The sequence below is a fragment of the Phallusia mammillata genome, chromosome 4 (genome assembly GCF_965637545.1).
Source record: "Phallusia mammillata chromosome 4, kaPhaMamm4.hap1.1, whole genome shotgun sequence".
Classification (NCBI taxonomy): domain Eukaryota; kingdom Metazoa; phylum Chordata; class Ascidiacea; order Phlebobranchia; family Ascidiidae; genus Phallusia; species Phallusia mammillata.
In genome coordinates, this window is record NC_137255.1 from 20,639,746 (window position 1) to 20,657,884 (window position 18,139).

The window sequence follows — 18,139 nt, forward strand, 5'->3', positions numbered from 1 at the left end:
GGCTATTAGAACACTTTCGAATGGTTTTTAAGAGCTAGAACGGCAAAAAAACAAATAAAGAAACATTTTCTGCTTTTCGTATTTTAAAATCTTATGAAACAAGAAATTTTACTCTTTTCCTGTTTTTCTGGAATTATTTTTTCCCTCTTTTAGAAAACACAAATTTCCCTTGTTTCTGCTTTTCCTTTCTTTTCTGCTTTTTGTGTTGATTTCCTGCTTTTCCCGCTTTTCTGTTTTTCTGCTTTTAGTGTTACCCTACCAAAGTTGAATTGATATTATAGATATGTTTTCTTTTACGTAGCGAAGTAAGTTTAACTCAATTTTGCAGACTTAAATTCGCAATAGGGTCTTTGACTCTTTAGTGTGTAATGCCATTTATAGCTGGTAGACTTGTAAAAGGCGTTGTTGTCTTGGAAGTTGCTGGTGTGATTGGAGTCCTACTTTACTACAAAAAGATTGAAAGAGATCAGCAGTATCGCCAGAAACTCTTTCACAAGGACAGTAGCATTTTGAAAGGTATAGTTTTGAAACATGTTATGTTCTTTTGTAAACCAATAAGCACCACTTTGCAGTTTTCACCTCATATTAGACAATGTTTTAAACACTTTTACCTTGCTCATACTAAATTTGGTTTATATTTTCAGTATTCTACAAAAGTAACGAGTTGGCAGGCAACTATGAAATAAGGAAAGTTGATCTTGAAAAATTTCAAACATCTTTTGTGAAAAAATAGAGAAAAATCATGTCTGACGTTCAATCACTTGCGGGCAATTCTCAGCAGAGACAACCAATTCCAGACAGATTCAATTATGTTTATAGTTGTGATTTGGATGTAAACATTACAATAAAGGTAAACCAAAAGACTTTTACACCTTTTTTATTATTCGACAGGTGAGGTTAACTGAATTTAACCGTTCAAATAGATAGGGTCAGCTACTTGCAATGGCCACTAGTGGCTGATCCATTTTCGTTTGCGTCGTTGTCATTTGAATGTACATGACTGCTTACTTACTATATGCACGTGAACGAAATAAATGAATTGAATTGAATTAAGATTTCATAGAAAAAAATTGCGACTAAACATGGTTCTTTATGTCAATGATAAAAAATGAGAACATATGTATTTATGTGTAATGTTACATTGTCAAAAATTATTTTTACAGATTTGCAGTCTTGAAGGGTCTCGACCCAAGAGAAGTTATCATGATTTATTGAATGATCCTCACTTACAATTTTCACCAGATGGTGAAGTACAAAATGAAACAGACAGTCACATGTTTACTACAGTTCAGGTATGTTCCTCTTGTTTGGAACTTCCATTATTCTAACTAAACTTTGGCCAGAAAAAGAGAATTTGGTTGCACCTTTTTATTTAATTGATCTAAAAAGAAAAAAATGCTATTTTCCAGAATTGAATGTTTCTCCAAGTTCAAGCAACTTATTTCAAGGGCTTGTGATTTGGATAACGATTTGCTTATAAACTCCTGAAAAGAAGACTTTATTGCAAGTGTCATATTGTATCATGTTATATGCCTTAACGCTGGTTAATCTGTAGATATTTGATGACAACAAACCCATATGCTTGTCTGTGCAAACTGCTTATCGCTACCACATGACAACCCCAGGACGTAGTTTACATTCATGGAATGAGTGGTTAAGACTACCAATTCGATTCAGTGATTTGCCAAGAAAAGCGTTGGTGGTAATCACTGTGTGGGATACACATGGACCAGGCAAAGCTGTACCTGTTGGCGGAACAACAGTACCCCTTTTTGGAAAATATGGAACATTCAAAAAGGTTAGCACTTTTTAATATATTTTTGGTTCTTCGCACTGTTTTTACCATTTTGCTCCCAATGGGTTCTCTATCAAGATGCCTGAACAATGTTGTTACCCTTGATCATATTGTATTTAGCGTTTTTATCTTTTATGGAACTGGTGACTTCAATTTAGTTCAATCTATCAAACTCCACTTGTTTGGAGCAATAACTTTGCTCAATGAAGCATATATAAGTGGTCAAGGCAGGATTAGAACTCACTACCCTGTGATTACAACTTAACAAGACATTAGCTGCTAACCACTTGGTCATCTTAAAGATTGTATTACATTATAAGTGTTTTGTTTCAGGGCAGACATGAACTTTGTATATGGCCGGATGTGCCTGGTGATGGCAAAAGACCAACCAGTACACCACATAAAGCTCCTGATGTAGCCAACCAACAAATGGTCCGACTTGCTAAACTGACTAAAAAGCACAGAGAAGGTCATATGACCAAAGTGGATTGGCTGGACAGGCTTACCTTTAGGTATACAGTTTTCTTATGTTGTAGTTCGTCAGGAGAATGCTATCAGTTTTAAACTATGAACTTACTGTATACACTAGTAAATATGATTTGTCAAACTTTGTCATACAATTAACCCCTTTCACTCTGTAAGGCTTTAGCATGTAACTGAATTGAGCAAAATTCTCTGCATATGCTTGACAAACCTCTGTTCTACACGATTAAGTAGCTTCTACTCACAAGTTACTTTGGTCTTCACATTCAGCATTCGTTTTACTATGTAGAGAAATTGAGTTGATCAATGAAAAGGAAAAGAAGAAACAAAACTTTATGTACCTTATGGTGGAATTTCCAAGAGTTGTTTACAAAGACCTGGACTACACAATCGTTTATTTCGAAAACAACGGAGATGACCCAGTGGAGGTATGAAGTTAATTATTTACTTTAGTCTACTATATCTTAGTCTTAGAAGCTTAGATAGTCACATGAGGTCTAGTCAGCATGAGGGCTATAGCTGATATCTAACAACAGGTTTTAAAAAAATTAAAATTGCTAAATAATTTTGTAATTTCAAAAAAAAATCAAATAAGTTAGAAAATACATTGTTTACAACTAGGTAAAAAAATATTGGTTTTACGCATTCTCAAATAAAAAATAATAATAATATGATTTGTAATAAAACAGCACTAAATTGCCTATTTGCGTTATGTTTTTAAGCCCGTATACCCTTTTCAGGGTGTTAAGACAGGTCATTACAAACGTGAATTTTGCAAGCATGCAAGTTGTTTCACATTACTTACTGTGAATATCATGCACCTGCCAAGTCCTGGTATTGTAAACATGTCTAATTTATAACACCAATTTCCTCTAGGTGAGAACTAATCCACAGTTAGTTGTTGTGCCTGATCACGAACTGATGGGAAGTAATCTCATTGAAGAAAAACATCACAAGTTGGTGAGAAGTCTGCGCGCTGGACAGCATGACTTGAAGCCCAATGCTGTTGTCCGCGATCAACTTGCATCCATCATTGCTTATCCTCTCTCTAAACATCTCTCTGAAGAAGAGGAGGACCTTATTTGGAAGTTCAGGCAAGGAAATGCTGGTATCCTATGTATATTAGGGATTTGCTTGAGTCAAATGGACTTGTCCTAAATAATAAATACATGGTTTAATGTGGTCTACAACCTTTTACCTTTGGGCGTGGAGAGGTGGGAATAGCTGAAGCAAATAAGTTAACTTGGTTTAATATTCTCTTTGTGTATATAGTGAAACAAAAAATGAAAAAAAACACTTAACATCTCTTAAAGATACGCAAGTATCCAAATTGGCGACTATCCTATTATTGGAATACCTGTTTAAAGCAGCAGTTCTTTTGCTTTTAATGATCATACCCTGTTGCAACATTCCACATGTTATTATGTAAGATAACCTGGTGGGCTTCTTTTATCCCCTTTTTAAAAAAGTAATGGACATAGAAGGGTGATGCCATGAAAACAGAAATGACAAACTAGTCACCGACTGAAAATTGCAAAATTGTAAAATCACTGGCTTAACAGTAAACATTTTTTTTAAACAAGTGCTGTGCGAAATTACAATAATATGCTTGTGAACAACTAGTGTAAAACTGTTTTAAATTTTACTGCTACTCAACAGGGTATTGTGTGTGGATAAGATCAGTACTGTTTATCTACAGGGCCATAAAGATAAATATATATATATATACTCCATCATTTTTTCTCCACAATCTAATTACCTTAATTTGTTAATTTCACAGCAAGATTTTTGTTTTTTAGATATTATTTGATGCATCAGAAGAAAGCCTTGACAAAGTTTTTGCGATGTGTAAAATGGGAAAGGGCTCCAGAAAGAACTGTGGCCCTCCAGCTTCTTGACAAATGGGAAGAAATTGATGCTGCAGATGCCCTGGAACTTCTCACACCAAGATTTCAAAGTCCTACAGGTAATCAGTTGATTTGCTATGCAGTTAATTGATGGTCCGAAATGGTATGGACATAATATGTATGACACGGAAGTGTTTGTGTGTGAATGAATACAAAAGGTGGTGCTGTACACAAAATAGAAATGACATACATAAACCAAAATCGTCACTAAACAGAATTTATTTGTTAAATTGTGTAAATAAAGAAAATGTATTGGCTATGTAAGAAAAGCAATCAAAATACTTGAATCCATTTAATCACATATTGATACATTTTTTAACCAATAGTCAGCAACCAAATTTGTCTGTATTATTATGGGTCCCCTTCCAAAGGGCTGTGACTGTTACAAAACAAAAGTTTATAAATATTTCTTTAATACGACAAATGTCATCTGTGCAATTCAAATTCTTACCTAGCATATGCATGCACCATTCATCCTGTTACGAACTCAAAATATGTGTGTGTGGGGACCCATTGGTTTTTGCTAGCAAAAACAATTATGTTATAACTAGAGATGTACCGAATATTCGGTTTGCCGAATTTATTCGGCCGAATCGATCATTTTTGCAAAGATTCGGTTTCGGCCGAATAATTTGTTGCGATTCGGCCGAAACCGAATCTTTTACGAACACAAATTTAAATCGTTAAACGTGTCTTTTCTGCTTATTATGGTCCACGCAATCTTTCAAAAGCCCAAACATAACGAAAATTGCGTCAATGTTTATCTTTTTCAACACATTATCGTTTTTCCCACGGTAGTAAAAAAATTAGTAATTCATTGGTAGGTTGCCAATCATGCTTAAGGCAGTTTTAAACCCCACAGAACTGAAATAAGGACGAAACACAACTATTTTGCACTGGTTGCCTGGTAGATGAACATTTTTTTCACGTTAAACGCGAAGCGTGCGACTTCGCGTGACGTCATAAATGATTCGGTTGATTCGGCCGAATTTATTCGGCAAAACCGCCGAATATTCGGTTTCGGCCGAATCGAAATTTAGCCGATTCGGTACATCACTAGTTATAACAGGCCACAAAAATATTTGTACCATACTGAATGTATCCATCAAATATAGCCCTTACAATTATAATGAATGGTGCATAAATATGGCACAGTTTCTGTAAAATGGAATATATAGGAAAACCACTATTCCAGTTTAACAATGATTGTGCCCTATTTTTACTGTTACCAAATCGCATGTACACATGTGTGGGGACCCATTAGATTATGCTTGCAGAAACAATTATGTTATAAAGTGCCAGGAAAAAGATAGGGACCCAATGAAATGTAGGTGCCAAATATATATCCATTATAAATATAGTAAATGGTATATGTGATACATCGTTAAATATGATGTAGTATATATACACTGGCAATATATAGGAAAACCACTATTCTAGTTAACTCAGGAAGAGTTAACTTTTCAACTGCTTTTGAAATTCATAAACAAATAAAACACATATTTGTGTTTGTAGTGCGTCGATATGCTGTAAAGATTTTGGACAGGACAACAAATGAAACTCTTGTCTTATATCTGCTACAGCTTGTACAAGCACTTAAATATGAGAACTTTGACAAGATTAAAGAAGGTATATTACACTTACTTTGACTATTTTTTGTTGTTTATGTTTTTGTTTTCGAATAAAAAAGATTTGTATTTGATATAAATAGGCATTAGTTTAAGCTAAAGTATGTATATATTATATTTTCCTGTAAAATTAGGTAATACCAGCCATTTCACTACTCACTACTTCTTTAAAATGATCTGATATTCAAAAAAAATGTCTGTATTTTTCTTTTGTTGTCAGATTTTGAGGCTATAAAGCGTAAAGACAAACAAACAATGCATACGTCACGTTCCATATCAACTGAACATGACTCAGCAGTTTCAATGACAAGTCGAGCTAGCGAGGAAACTGCTGACTCAGCGTATCCACCAAGTATTGAACGCTCAGAGAGCACAGTAAAACGGTAACTACAAACACAAATTTGTCATCAGGTATGCGCCTGGGGATCCGGTATCCCCTCTGTGACGTAATAGTGATTGAAATCAATCTTTAAGATTTTTTTCGAAACTACTCTTACAGAACCTAATGTTTTTTTCGGTCATGTGCATCTTCGTCTGCTGCTAATGTATCTAAGTTCAACTTAGATGTCAAACGTATGTTTTTTTGCCTCTAAGTTCACATACAAGGTAATAAAGCCACCTTCTTTAAAACTTAGAAAGCTTACGACATTACGTAGTTTGTCATTTCAAACAAGTGGTCGTTTGACACTCAATGTTTTGCAGGAGCGAATCAGCTTCTCCAGTACCTGCTGAAGACAAGGACCTAGCAACATTCCTCATTGAACGAGCTTGCCAGAGTTCAACACTAACCAACTATTTCTACTGGTTAGTATCGTTGGTTCGACTATACTAACCTATGTTTTTTAACCATGCTTTTTGGGATAGTGCTTTTAATTTTTTTCGTTGATGGGTTTGTAAGATCAAAATTTTACTTTTTCAGGTATCTGTTAGTTGAATGTGAGGAAATCAACAATATCACCGATGCCGAGCGAAGGAAGGTTCCAGAAATGTATGAAATCGTGCTGAGGAGATTCAGCTTAGCATTACTGCGCGGGGATCGAGAATGTAGGCTAAGAAGGTAACGTGATATTGTTTATCATGAATTAACATGAAGTTTGCATGACATTGCCGTTTTTCCATCTTAAATCAAATTTTGCTTCCCTTTACCTTCAAGTAAAAAAGACATGAAAGGAAGTACAGACGAATCCGGGTAATCGCATGTCCAATTTGGCCAACGTTTTTTATGTAATAAACTGAATTGTGCGATTAACTGGATGATTTCCTTAACAAATGGCTACGGTTAAGATTTTCCATCCTATGTAATTAAACTAAATATATGGCAAATCGGATTTTTGCAAAAGCGGTAAGTTGTTGTAAAAAACGAAACAAAAATGTCTTTGGCCAAACAGGTCTCAGTTGGCAGGCCAAGAGCAGTTCCTGGGTCGCTTGGTGCAGCTCATCAACAACATTCAGAAGGACGGATCGAATCGAAAGAAAAAGATTGAGAAGTTAAGAGCTCTTCTTTCACAAGAATCCGAGACGATGAAAGGATTCAACTTCTCAACATTCGACCCCATTCCCCTTCCCCTTGATCCCATGATTAAGGTTGTCAGAGAGGGTCTATTTATGTAGCAGCTTTTGTGCTTAAACCTAAACAATGTTGAATTTTGTTTTTAACATCCCTGAAATTAGTAATTTGTCCAGAATATTTGATAAAGCAGAATAGAAATTCTTTTATCTTTCCCCAAAAGGTGCCTAAAAGTACGTCGGTTGTTTGGTTTTTTTTTTTTTCGTTAAACAAGGAGGCAGTATAATACAGTGTATTGTTGTGACACAAGAATGAAATCAAAAATGAGTTCTAGCGTAGTTATGCAAATTAAATTTCGTCAAAAAATGTGGTCTTACTCTTTAAAAACAGAGCACCGTTACCTGCCTCGTATATTGCACATGTCAGCTCAGTAGTAGCATATCGCCGCATTGACCATTGATCACGTAATATGTACATAAATTTATAACTGGGATCAGCTTCAGGGCTGATATGTGTAGCATACGAGGTATGTAACGGTGCTTGTAATTTGGACTTTCGACGAACTCACCGCTAAGCCTGTGCAGCTCAGTTGGTAGAGCGCGATTCACGGAAAGACTCCTGTCGTGGGTTCGAATCCCACCGCACGCTAGATTTTTCTAGCCTGTGCCTTGATAATGGGAATGCTTGGTGACCTAATGATTCGGTATGACGCCTTCAATACGTACTATGGTTTACTCAACTGGCATCTTCTTTTTTCTGATTCAGGTGAAGGGAATTGTTGCTGAACAAGCTTCTTTGTACAAGAGCAACTTGATGCCGGCCAAGTTGACATTTCGCACTGTGGACAACCGATATTACACTACTATATTCAAGAATGGTGACGATTTACGTCAGGTGAGCTACAGCTTGACCTCAACAAATTATGTCGGTTGAGCTAGGCTCAGAGTTGCAAGTGGGGCCGAATGTGGTTCCCGAACCCGAAAGTATAAGCCCGAAACCCGGTTTAAACCTGAACATTTTCTACCAAGGCCTAAATTAGGTCGAAAAGTTGGTATAATTGCAGTACAAGTGAGGGGAGTGTGAAGTCTGGCCCAAAAATTAAGCCCATTTTATTCAAACTAAAATCATGGTCGACTTTTACCTTTACAATGGTTTTAGTGTTCTAACAATGCTGTTAACCTTTTTGTGTAGGATCAACTCGTACTTCAAATCATTACATTAATGGACAAACTGTTGCAAAAAGAAAACCTGGATTTGAAGTTGACGCCATACAAAGTATTGGCAACAAGCTCAAAACACGGGTAAGCACTTTCTTCTTTATTTTGCGTTGTTACAACCTCAGACCACTTACAAAAAATGTTTGGACGATTTGGGATAATCGAATATGCCTCTTTGTACCATCAAAAGCTTGGTAAATTGGATGTGCGGTTTACCAGTATATTTTACCATACGGGATATTACTTTTCACGTATGTCATCAATTTTTGCAATCTGATGTAGGTTTGTGCAGTATGTGAACGCAAAACCAGTCGCAGAAGTGTTAAACAGCGACGGTACGATCCAAAACTTCTTTCGCAAACACCAACCCCGCGAATCCGATCCTTACGGCATCGACAAGGATCTGATGGACACATATGTAAAGGTGGGAATCGACTGATTGAAAGCCAAATGCAAATTTGCCAATAACGTTTAAAATAAAAAATAAAACGTATGCATTTTATAACGTTTCGACCAAAAAAAATTGTCATCAATCAGTGATATAGTGCACAAGGGAAAACATTGGCAATTTTGTTTAGTACTCTTCAAGGTCGTGTCTTGTTTACTAACTCAAGTTATCGTTTTTTCGCTTACAAATGATGCAGGCAAAGTGTAGGATGTTTTGCTCCGAGAAAAAATGTTTCGAACCAGAACACTGCCTTTTTCTGTTGTAGGACACAAACGTATTGTTTTTACTCCATAGTTGCGCAAAAAAAAACTTTTTTGTGTGAGAAAAATTATTTGATTTCATACCATTTGCAACTTGAAATATTCCACAGTGACTTGTTATCGCAGTGTCGAAGTATCGCGCATTGTTCCTTTGCAGTAACTTAGTGTTTGTTTTTCCAGAGCTGCGCTGGTTATTGTGTGGTCACATACTTGTTGGGGGTGGGCGATCGCCACCTTGACAACTTGCTGCTTGCAAAGTCCGGAGCTTTAATCCACATTGATTTCGGATATATACTGGGACGTGATCCGAAACCGCTCCCTCCTCCGATGAAACTAAGCAAGGAAATGGTTGAGGCAATGGGAGGTAAGAGTCGCAAATTTAAACTTGAAAATTTATGTAAATCCGGTCTCGCTTTAGTGACCAAATTAAGCACTCACTTTAGGCAAAGTAGAAGGGTCTAAGCTTGCTTGCTCGTTTCGGTTTCTTACAAAAATCGCTTAACACACATGCTTCGTCTAGCAAGCAATCCTGCTTTAACCAATGTTAATACCTGCTTTGGCGTTCGTTTGCATGAGAGTTTAGAATTTAAAGTAAATTTGAAGATAGTTACTTTTTATGGCTTATAAATGTGTTTTCTGGTTTATTGCTTACATATGTTTTACGTTATCTGCTGATAAATATATATATTACTTCTTTGTTTTCAAAAACCTCCGCGATCCCATTAAAATGGCAAACGACCACTACGGGGGTCGCGACCCACAGGTTGAAAACCACTGTGTAAAAGAGGCAGGATTGTTCATTTACGATGTTGCTTTAATGCATTTTTCACAGGTACAACCAGCCCTGATTATCAGGAATTCCGCAAGCATTGTTACACAGCGTTTTTGCATCTGCGGCGTCACGCAAATCTTATACTGAATCTGTTTTCACTTATGATTGACGCCAGTGTTCCCGATATTGCATTGGAACCTGACAAAACGGTTAAAAAGGTAAACAAAGTTTATGTGAAGAATTGATTTGTTGAAAAATAAGTGTTAGAACTACGACTGCATAATAGTCTGGACTTTTCCAAATAAGGTAAGAATTGATCATGGCTTCTTTATTACATTTTCACTGTGAAACGCGAATGCCAGCGGATTTGCGTTTTTTGCGGAAGTGTAACCCATTCTATAAACAACATTTACCCAAGAAAAAAAAACAGATATGATTTTATCACAGGTGCAAGACAAATTTCTTCTAGAACTTTCTGATGAAGAAGCTGTGAGCAGTATGCAAGTCCTAATCGATGAGAGCGTCAGTGCTCTCTTTGCAGTCGTTGTGGAGCAATTCCACAGAGTGGCGCAATACATGCGCAAGTAACGTCCTGAAGCAATGTCAATACCCAATAGGGTCCCGTCACGCGGTCAATACTGTGCTGTGTTTGTGCAAAATGTGATTTGGTATTCTGCAAAACGAAGTGATCGGTTTTGACCACTGTGTAATGGTCAGTTGATCCAAAAAAAGATTATTGTATGTTGTTTCGACGTTAACGTGCAATAACCAGCTGAAAAAGGTATACGACATACAACAGAGGCTTGCATTGGACGATCGCTTAAAGGATAAAGTAGCCTTTATGTTTTTCAGGAATAATTATGATGAACCAGAAGAGAAGTGGCACTATTGCCATCTCATGTGTAAGTTTTCCGCCTTGTTTCACAGAACAGTTTTCGCCAGCAGTTGTGCAAAGTATATTGGCAAAAAAGCAAGCGATCTCTAATAAAATTTCAAACAATAGCAACATTCACAAAAAACGAGGTACATAAAAATGGATTCGTGACACGGATTGTAAACTACCGAGAAGGGCAAGGTAGCCAGGCAGTATATTGCGATGCTATCTAGTTCGACACAAAACTAATCAGAGTTGGAAGTCGGGCCGGGCTTGATACAAGATATACATGATTCGGGCCGTATTTTACTTACACTTGGCCATATGGGTGTCGAAATTTCTCTAGATCTCGGGCTTTAAAAAACAAAAATTCGAGCTTGTTCTTTGAAATTTTAGGACCGTTTACAACAACACCGACCTAAACACGAGGAATAGCTCTGTTGTTCTCTTTCGCGGTAAACCCTCAATATATTTTCTCTAACCAGTACTTTTTTTAATTCCGTTAAACCTATGGTACATCTTCATTAAACCCAGGTTAAGAACCACTGTTCTACCCATTACAACATATGGAATTCAGATCCAAGTCTTCCCAGCCGCTTGGCACTGCATTCGCCCGAGTAGGCTATACACTTGGAGGTGTCAGTATGCTGTTATGCTGCCACAATGCTGAAAGATGGATTCCTCGCAGAACTTGAGTTGCCAGATTTTTCCGGCCCACAAACTGTAGCGGACCTCGCCGAGAAGTTCGACCAGTTTGTCCTGTAAAATAATTACAAAACCGCGTTCAGTTGTTTGGTTGGTTTCTTGGTGCAGTAATATATGGGCGACTTGTTGCTTATGCTACAAGCTGAAAAAACATATGATGGATTTCTGCACTTCCCATAAAATCTTAAAGGCCACAAGTGGTAAATATAATCGGCATTAAACATTAAAAATTCCTGCTCGATGCCAGTCCAAGATATACTGAATATCGTACAACAATGAGCAAAATTTTATAACAGCGCCTAATCTGGTCCACATAATAGCTATATTATTCCTTCCTTTATAAGGACGGCTACTTGGGCCTTGAAAGTGGTACATTTATCAATGAGACAATTTTGTTTGAAACAAACCTTTAGGTTTTCTTCGTCGTTTTCCTGATCGAGAAGTTCGTAGGCGCGATGAAGTAGGGGAACTCCCAGGCCTTTAATGCAATCTTTCCTCAGCATTACAATCCTCTTCATCAGCTTGTTGGTGGAGGCAAGAGTGGCTGTGCGGACACAAGTTGCCAGTTTACGAATGAAATACAGACCATTAGTGCAACCGTTATCAAAGATTGGGCTAATACAATTGCTCTAACTAGCGAAGGGCCGTAGCAAAATTGTCTTTGCTTTGTTGCGTACTAATTACATATCTAAACAACTACCAGTAAAATTTGCAGCTCGCTTGCTAGCAATACACTGAAGTAGTGAAAATTCAATGGGGTGCAGTTTGCACACCCCTATACGCTTCAAACATAGCACACTACAGTGTTACCAACCAGGAGTGACGGCTCTGACGTTTTGTTGGATGTGAGGTGGAACTCGCAGGTCGATTGCAGTCGCTTGTGGAGTATTTTGGTTAAAACCGGGAGTTGATTTCTGGGCGTTCTGCAACAACAAGCTTGAAGTCAGCCACTTCATATACTAAAACGGGCGTTACGTTGTAGAACCAAGTTTCTGCCAAACCAGTATTTTTGTACAATTATTTTAAGACATCGTATAGCTTTCCAAAAACCAACAAAAGTACTCTTTTCTTACGTTGCACAATTGTCAAACTAAAAACTTTTGCAAAGAGAGATAAACTTAAGTCACAATTCGATGTTTAAAAAAGGCAGACTTTTTTACAGTATATCCATAATGGGAACCGAGTGGGATATAAAAAGCAGACTTATAGTTTTGGCGATGGTTCAAAATGAACTGTAGTTTACCTCCTTCGTCGAAAGCTGACTCTCAGACAGCTCCGGTACAGGCGACAATTTTCTGTCCCCGTCGACTTCGACCTGATTGGTCGGCGTTGTGGGCGGGGACTCGTCAACTTTGTCGTCAGCCAATCGGAGCGTAGTATGAAGGAGAGTGTAGAATTGGTTCAGTTCTTCCCCGCTGCTGTTTTTTCGTTGGCTATTTGGAAGAAAGTCATATTTCACGGAATTCAACACAATTTTGTGGTATTTGTCACCTTTAAAGGTGTTTCTTGTTAATCGCATGTATAATTTTCCAAGCATTAGCATGCGATTAACAAGAACATTTGTAACTAATTTTAAACTGCACTTAGAGATTACATTAGCTCGAAACAAAATGCAATATGAACGGGAACAGCCTTTATTATTGTAAAACACTTAAAAAACACAATAAAATATAATAGAAAAAAGACTGACATCAATTTACGCGTGTTTTAGAAATTGCAGTATCAATTGTTATAATTAGGAATCACAAAATTGCTTCACTTACTTTTGGTCGCTCGAAAGGCGACCAGCTGGTGAGCTCAACCGTTGTTCATCCTAAAAACAAATGGATATTAAGTTTGCTGTTTCATTTGTGTGACAAAACATCAACATCTCGTTCTGACTCAAATTCAACAATCGTATCCCACCTGTGGTCGAGGAATGGCGGGTGGTCCCATTACTGTTGGTGGCTGTAAGGATTCCCCTAAAACGCGAACAAATGCGATTAAGAACGTTTAAGTTTCGTTGGTGACTGTAAAAATTTGTTTACCGGATTTGGGTGAATCTGAAGGCCTGGATAACTGCCTTTCTCGCCTTTGTTTGGCTCTTCGCCTCTCTCTGGCAGAACTAAGGCTCTGCAAAGGCAAAAAATTGAAGAATTTTCGGCGAGAATGCGAGTTACCTTACTACCTTACGCAGACGTTAAGTAGTATGTACTTGGAGCTGATCAATTCGTGGTATTGTCCAAGATAACTACAATTGCGTTAAACAGCAAAACGTACCTTGGTTGAAGCTGTGCTAACGACGCTGGATGTCGACGATTCAAGTGCTTTTGATTCATTGCTAAAGAGAAAACAAGATGTTCAAATTACCCGCACATTCCGTAAATGTAGTGATGCAGTCTATTAAAATTGGTATGTCACAAACATTAAACTATAAATGTGTCTGTTATCTAGTAACATCCACTTGACGCAGGCAGTGATTATCCAGCAATATGTTGCATACCGGTCATGTGATGCATCATCAGGAGTGACTACTTTGGGAAGTGGACGTCGTCCCGCCTGCAGAAAAGGGATGATTAAAGTTAAATAAACTACTTTTGTCTCGTTCATAACTTACAACTTTGTCACTGGACCCAGATGAACTCGTTGACTCAGCAGATTTGACTCTTGTTTGGTCATCGTTACCATGGTGATATGGAGGTTCAGAGGGAGGTGTTGGCTTCTACAGAAACACAAATAAATAATAATCTGCGAAAGAGATTCTCTAAGTGGAGTTTGCAAGGCATTTTCTGGGTTCTAGGGTTGTAAGGCGTTCGTTAAGGATGTGATTATTTGACTGACGTTAGGGCCCCAAGTTCTCTTTGTTTATGATTAGATCAATAAGATATGTCTACAACTCTACATTGATAGATATGGGAAATTTACGACTGAAACTGTTTGAGGTGCCACAGAAACCTTTAAATAAACTTTCGTATTCACTACTTTCACATCCCATTGCATAAACGTTGTGTCAAGAATGAAAACCACTGGTTGTTTTCAACTAATTTTTAGACAAAAACCAACCCTTGGCTGTGGAACAGGTTTGTTGTCCTTTCGTTTTGCATCAACTTCATCAAATATCCGACCATTAATCGGTTCAGGATGATCATTCTTCTTCTCTTCAGTTTTCCTCCTGGTCTCTATGTCCTTTTTTTGTTTGTTGTCATCATCTTTTCGGTTTTCCTTGTTGTCACCTTTCCCTTGCTTGTCTTTGGGTGTTACTGGTGATGGTTGTTTTCTTACTGGATTTGCTACCTTGGCCTAAATGCAATAGTCATGAATAAAAAAATCGTATATTACCTATATCAAAAAAACATAATTTTATTGCCTATAACAGTATCACAACTACGAGCATCTGCATTCGTTTATCAGTTACAAGTATATCCATATATTTTCTTTGCCAATTGGAACTAAGATAAAACTAATTTGTATGGTAAGATTTAGATACCGGCTGTGGTGTTTCATGTTCAAACACAGAGTTGTTCGATTCCCGTGAGCTACATCTACTGGATGAAACAGAAGGTTTTTGTTCCGATCTAGCTCTGCTTTTCCGTCCAGATGTGGGTCGCCTTTTTAACACAAAAATATAATCCATTCAAAATCACAACAAAGCCTTTTTTTGAAATACACACAGTTTACTGTTAAACTTTTGGGATGAAAGTTAAACAGGTTGACTTTACCTTGATTTGCTGCTCTCATCTAAAAACAACTGGATGTGTTGCTTAATGAAGGCATTTCTCAATATTTTGTTCACACTTGGCCGCTTCTCTGCACTTTGATGCAACATGCTTCGAATTAGGTCACACAATTCATCACTGTACATCTCTGGCATTTTAGGCATCTGCAAAGCAATTTCAGTCATATAAAACTGCTTCAAGACACAACTTATTATACAGTTTAAGTTTATTAAAATAAATTTTAAAATCCACAACCCCACATTGAAGAGAATTTCAAAAATACTTACTTTCTTTTTAAGGATTTTGTACACAAGAGAGTTCATGTCTTTTGCATTGAAAGCATGTTTGAGTGTTGTCATCTCATACACACAACAACCCAATGCCCACACATCTGATTTGTAGTTGTAAGGCTTGTTGGAGAAGAGCTCAGGACTCATGTAGTAGGGAGTGCCAATTAATGTGGTTGCCATATCTGAAGCACCTTCTAAAACTCGAGCAATACCCAAATCTCCCACCTATGTAAGCAAATTGTGTTGAGTTAGGTTCTTGATACTAGATATTGTAGCAACATAATTGCATTAAGTTAAAGATTGTTGGTTAATGAATGTTGAAAAGCTGCAGCAACACTGATATCAAATTGTGACATGTGGTTTGACTCCTATTGTAAAATAAATGGCAACAATAGCTTTTTGGTTACTCTTCAGGTTGTAAAATTTGAAATATGCTTGTCCAAATAGTACATGAAAAATAAATAATTTCAAGCAATAGTTGACTCTGTCCTATGGAATTTTGCATTCTTGGTCTCAATTACAAAAATATATGTATTTTTACCAGCACTGGTTGGAAATTGCCTGTCAACAAACAAGTTATAAGAATTGGGGTTTTAGATTCAGCAGATTGTGAAATATGGGGAGCACCAAAATCAGGAAATACTTCAGCACTAAACAGCCTATGTAGGAAATGGTAAAATGTCATAAGGAAGTTGACCGTACAATGAATCACCAACATAGACAAACATTATCCAATTTTTGTTTTCAGTTGACCAATGTTTATATTTGAAGAACAGGCTTAGACAACCCAAAACACAGTCTTTAAGTAAAAACAATTTCTTTCCTGAAACAATAACACAGCACCTTTATCATTTTAGTCTTGGTCAGAAAAATATTTTGGGTCTTCAGATCTCTATGCAGAATGTGTTTCTGATGAAGATACTGCAAGGCCATACATATCTGTATGAACCATCGAACTATCTGCACTTCTGTCAAAAACTCATTGATATCTCTGTGTTCACGCAGTTTTGTGTACAAGTCTCCACCTTCTGCAAATCTAAATAACAAATCATAAAAATCTTTTATCCTATCTAAAGTTTTAACTAATTGACATCGGTCAATCTGAATCTTCAACTAATCGGACAAATTTTTGGTCCAAACCAGTCCAGATTAACTAAGGTTTGCTGTATTTCGTTAAATTCAAGTTATACAATAAAACCCCAAAACATTCAAATTATTTTTTTCATTATAAACATATACCCTATTTAGATCAACAGCTATACTGTTGCATACAAAACACCAACAACACTTGGAATATCTTACATAACTAAACATGTGTATGAAACATACCCCATGACAATGTACAAAAATCCATCATCACTTTCAAATGAGTCTTTGTACGATATTATGTTCGGATGTTTCAAATTTGAAAGTAGTTTTGCTTCTTGCTGTGCTGCTTTTCTTTCTCGCTTTGATGCTTTTTGCAGTACAAGCTTTTTGATGACATACTACAAATGTAAACATGCATGTTTTGCAGATCCAATCAAACAACAATCTAATAGATTGAATGCAATGAATAAAGAATTACACTTATTTATAAAAGCTATACAATAATTGTTTAATTAAACCACAAAAACATTATTATACATCGGAAAACTTTTTGCACTAACAAAAAACGTTCTACTTCTAGCAACCACAAAAATTTTATTAATTTGTGTGGCAAAACAATGTAGCAACAAAATGTGAAGTAAAATCTAGGATAGATAAACTTTTATGGAGAAAGCAGACCATAAATTTTTGATGAAGAAAGCAGACCACAAATATTGTATAAAATTCAACAAACTTGTTTCTTTTCCCGTTTGTGCTGAATCAAATGAACCTCGCCATAACTTCCTTTCCCGATTGAACGCAAGATAGAATAATCATCCAGTCCGCCGCTCATGTTGTTGTTTCGTACTTTGTTTGAATTAAAAGATGCTTGTTAAATCTGAAAGGCATGTACTCCGCGTTCTAAGTATATTCACAAGTGTAATTGTTTTTCTTTTCGTGACTCCTACACTAAAGAGAAATACACATGAAAGTTGGCTTGTTGTGAAAATTTGTAAAAATGCGGTACCAACCCCTAGTTTGTTCAAAAACAACACAAAAAACGCGACAAACTAAACGTGAAAATTTACTTTAGCATTTTCGTATCCAACACTACTTTTTATTCACAACGGTTGGTGCATTCACAATGACGTAGTATTCTTATTGAGTTCTGATTGTGACGTGAACATCTCTGGCACGTTTGCGGCTTGTCCTACGTAAAAGCACAAGTTAGCGATATGTTGTGGTTGGTGTTTTATTTTCGAGAAATATCAAATATAGGCCTTTCCTTTTGTGAAAATACATTTTGTATCAAACAAAATTAGAATTTTCATCAGCCATACTCCTAAAAATACAGGGTCACACTTAATTAACATTAATAATTTGCTTGTGAAAGGATCGTCATTCGATGCTTTTACAGCATGACCTTGCCAGAATGTTTGCCGGGGTAAGATTAAATCAAAAATCAATCCTGGCAGGTGCAACACTTGCCC

General features: G+C 36.8%; 2 protein-coding genes across 4 annotated transcripts; one reads left to right on the forward strand and one right to left on the reverse strand.

Moving 5' to 3' along the window:
- Positions 1 to 307: 307 nt before the first annotated feature.
- Positions 308 to 11,019, forward strand: LOC145224607 (phosphatidylinositol 3-kinase catalytic subunit type 3-like). Of its 2 annotated transcripts, XR_013859704.1 has the most exons (20): positions 308 to 516; positions 645 to 850; positions 1,164 to 1,292; positions 1,556 to 1,798; positions 2,129 to 2,307; positions 2,568 to 2,706; positions 3,155 to 3,372; positions 4,078 to 4,244; positions 5,701 to 5,814; positions 6,034 to 6,196; positions 6,516 to 6,617; positions 6,733 to 6,870; positions 7,202 to 7,397; positions 8,086 to 8,214; positions 8,512 to 8,621; positions 8,820 to 8,961; positions 9,426 to 9,609; positions 10,078 to 10,235; positions 10,465 to 10,798; positions 10,870 to 11,019. XR_013859704.1 is itself a non-coding variant. In XM_080091142.1 (19 exons), the coding sequence occupies exons 2-19, from the start codon at positions 743 to 745 to the stop codon at positions 10,603 to 10,605; spliced, it is 2,760 nt and encodes a 919-aa protein (XP_079947268.1). In that variant the 5' UTR covers positions 308 to 516; positions 645 to 742; the 3' UTR covers positions 10,606 to 11,019. The 2 variants fall into 2 exon arrangements, 1 of the variants encoding a protein (XP_079947268.1); XM_080091142.1 differs by having other exon boundaries at positions 10,465 to 11,019.
- Positions 10,959 to 17,671, reverse strand: LOC145224609 (uncharacterized). Of its 2 annotated transcripts, XM_080091146.1 has the most exons (18): positions 17,404 to 17,671; positions 16,911 to 17,068; positions 16,425 to 16,617; positions 15,579 to 15,806; positions 15,295 to 15,455; positions 15,063 to 15,183; positions 14,770 to 14,875; positions 14,639 to 14,709; positions 14,193 to 14,297; positions 14,079 to 14,134; positions 13,856 to 13,916; positions 13,624 to 13,708; positions 13,502 to 13,557; positions 13,360 to 13,409; positions 12,840 to 13,029; positions 12,411 to 12,519; positions 12,004 to 12,140; positions 10,959 to 11,650 (listed from the first exon to the last, which is right to left on the reverse strand). In XM_080091146.1, exons 1-18 carry the CDS (start codon positions 17,500 to 17,502, stop codon positions 11,531 to 11,533), a joined length of 2,106 nt encoding a protein of 701 aa, XP_079947272.1. In that variant the 5' UTR covers positions 17,503 to 17,671; the 3' UTR covers positions 10,959 to 11,530. The 2 variants fall into 2 exon arrangements, with proteins under 2 accessions (XP_079947272.1, XP_079947271.1); XM_080091145.1 differs by having other exon boundaries at positions 14,639 to 14,875; positions 17,404 to 17,670.
- Positions 17,672 to 18,139: the final 468 nt, after the last annotated feature.

Bases quoted from the DNA above. Each gene is read 5' to 3' on its own strand.
- LOC145224607 (XM_080091142.1), top strand. From the start codon at position 743: ATGTCTGACGTTCAATCACTTGCGGGCAATTCTCAGCAGAGACAACCA. The intron at 2,308-2,567 runs GTATACAGTTTT...TTTACTATGTAG, and splicing joins CTGGACAGGCTTACCTTTAG to AGAAATTGAGTTGATCAATG. The intron at 5,815-6,033 runs GTATATTACACT...TTTTGTTGTCAG, and splicing joins CTTTGACAAGATTAAAGAAG to ATTTTGAGGCTATAAAGCGT.
- LOC145224609 (XM_080091145.1), bottom strand. From the start codon at position 17,502: ATGAGCGGCGGACTGGATGATTATTCTATCTTGCGTTCAATCGGGAAA. The intron at 17,069-17,403 runs GTTTGTTGAATT...TTACATTTGTAG, and splicing joins ACAAACGGGAAAAGAAACAA to TATGTCATCAAAAAGCTTGT. The intron at 16,618-16,910 runs GTATGTTTCATA...TTTGTTATTTAG, and splicing joins TTTTTGTACATTGTCATGGG to ATTTGCAGAAGGTGGAGACT.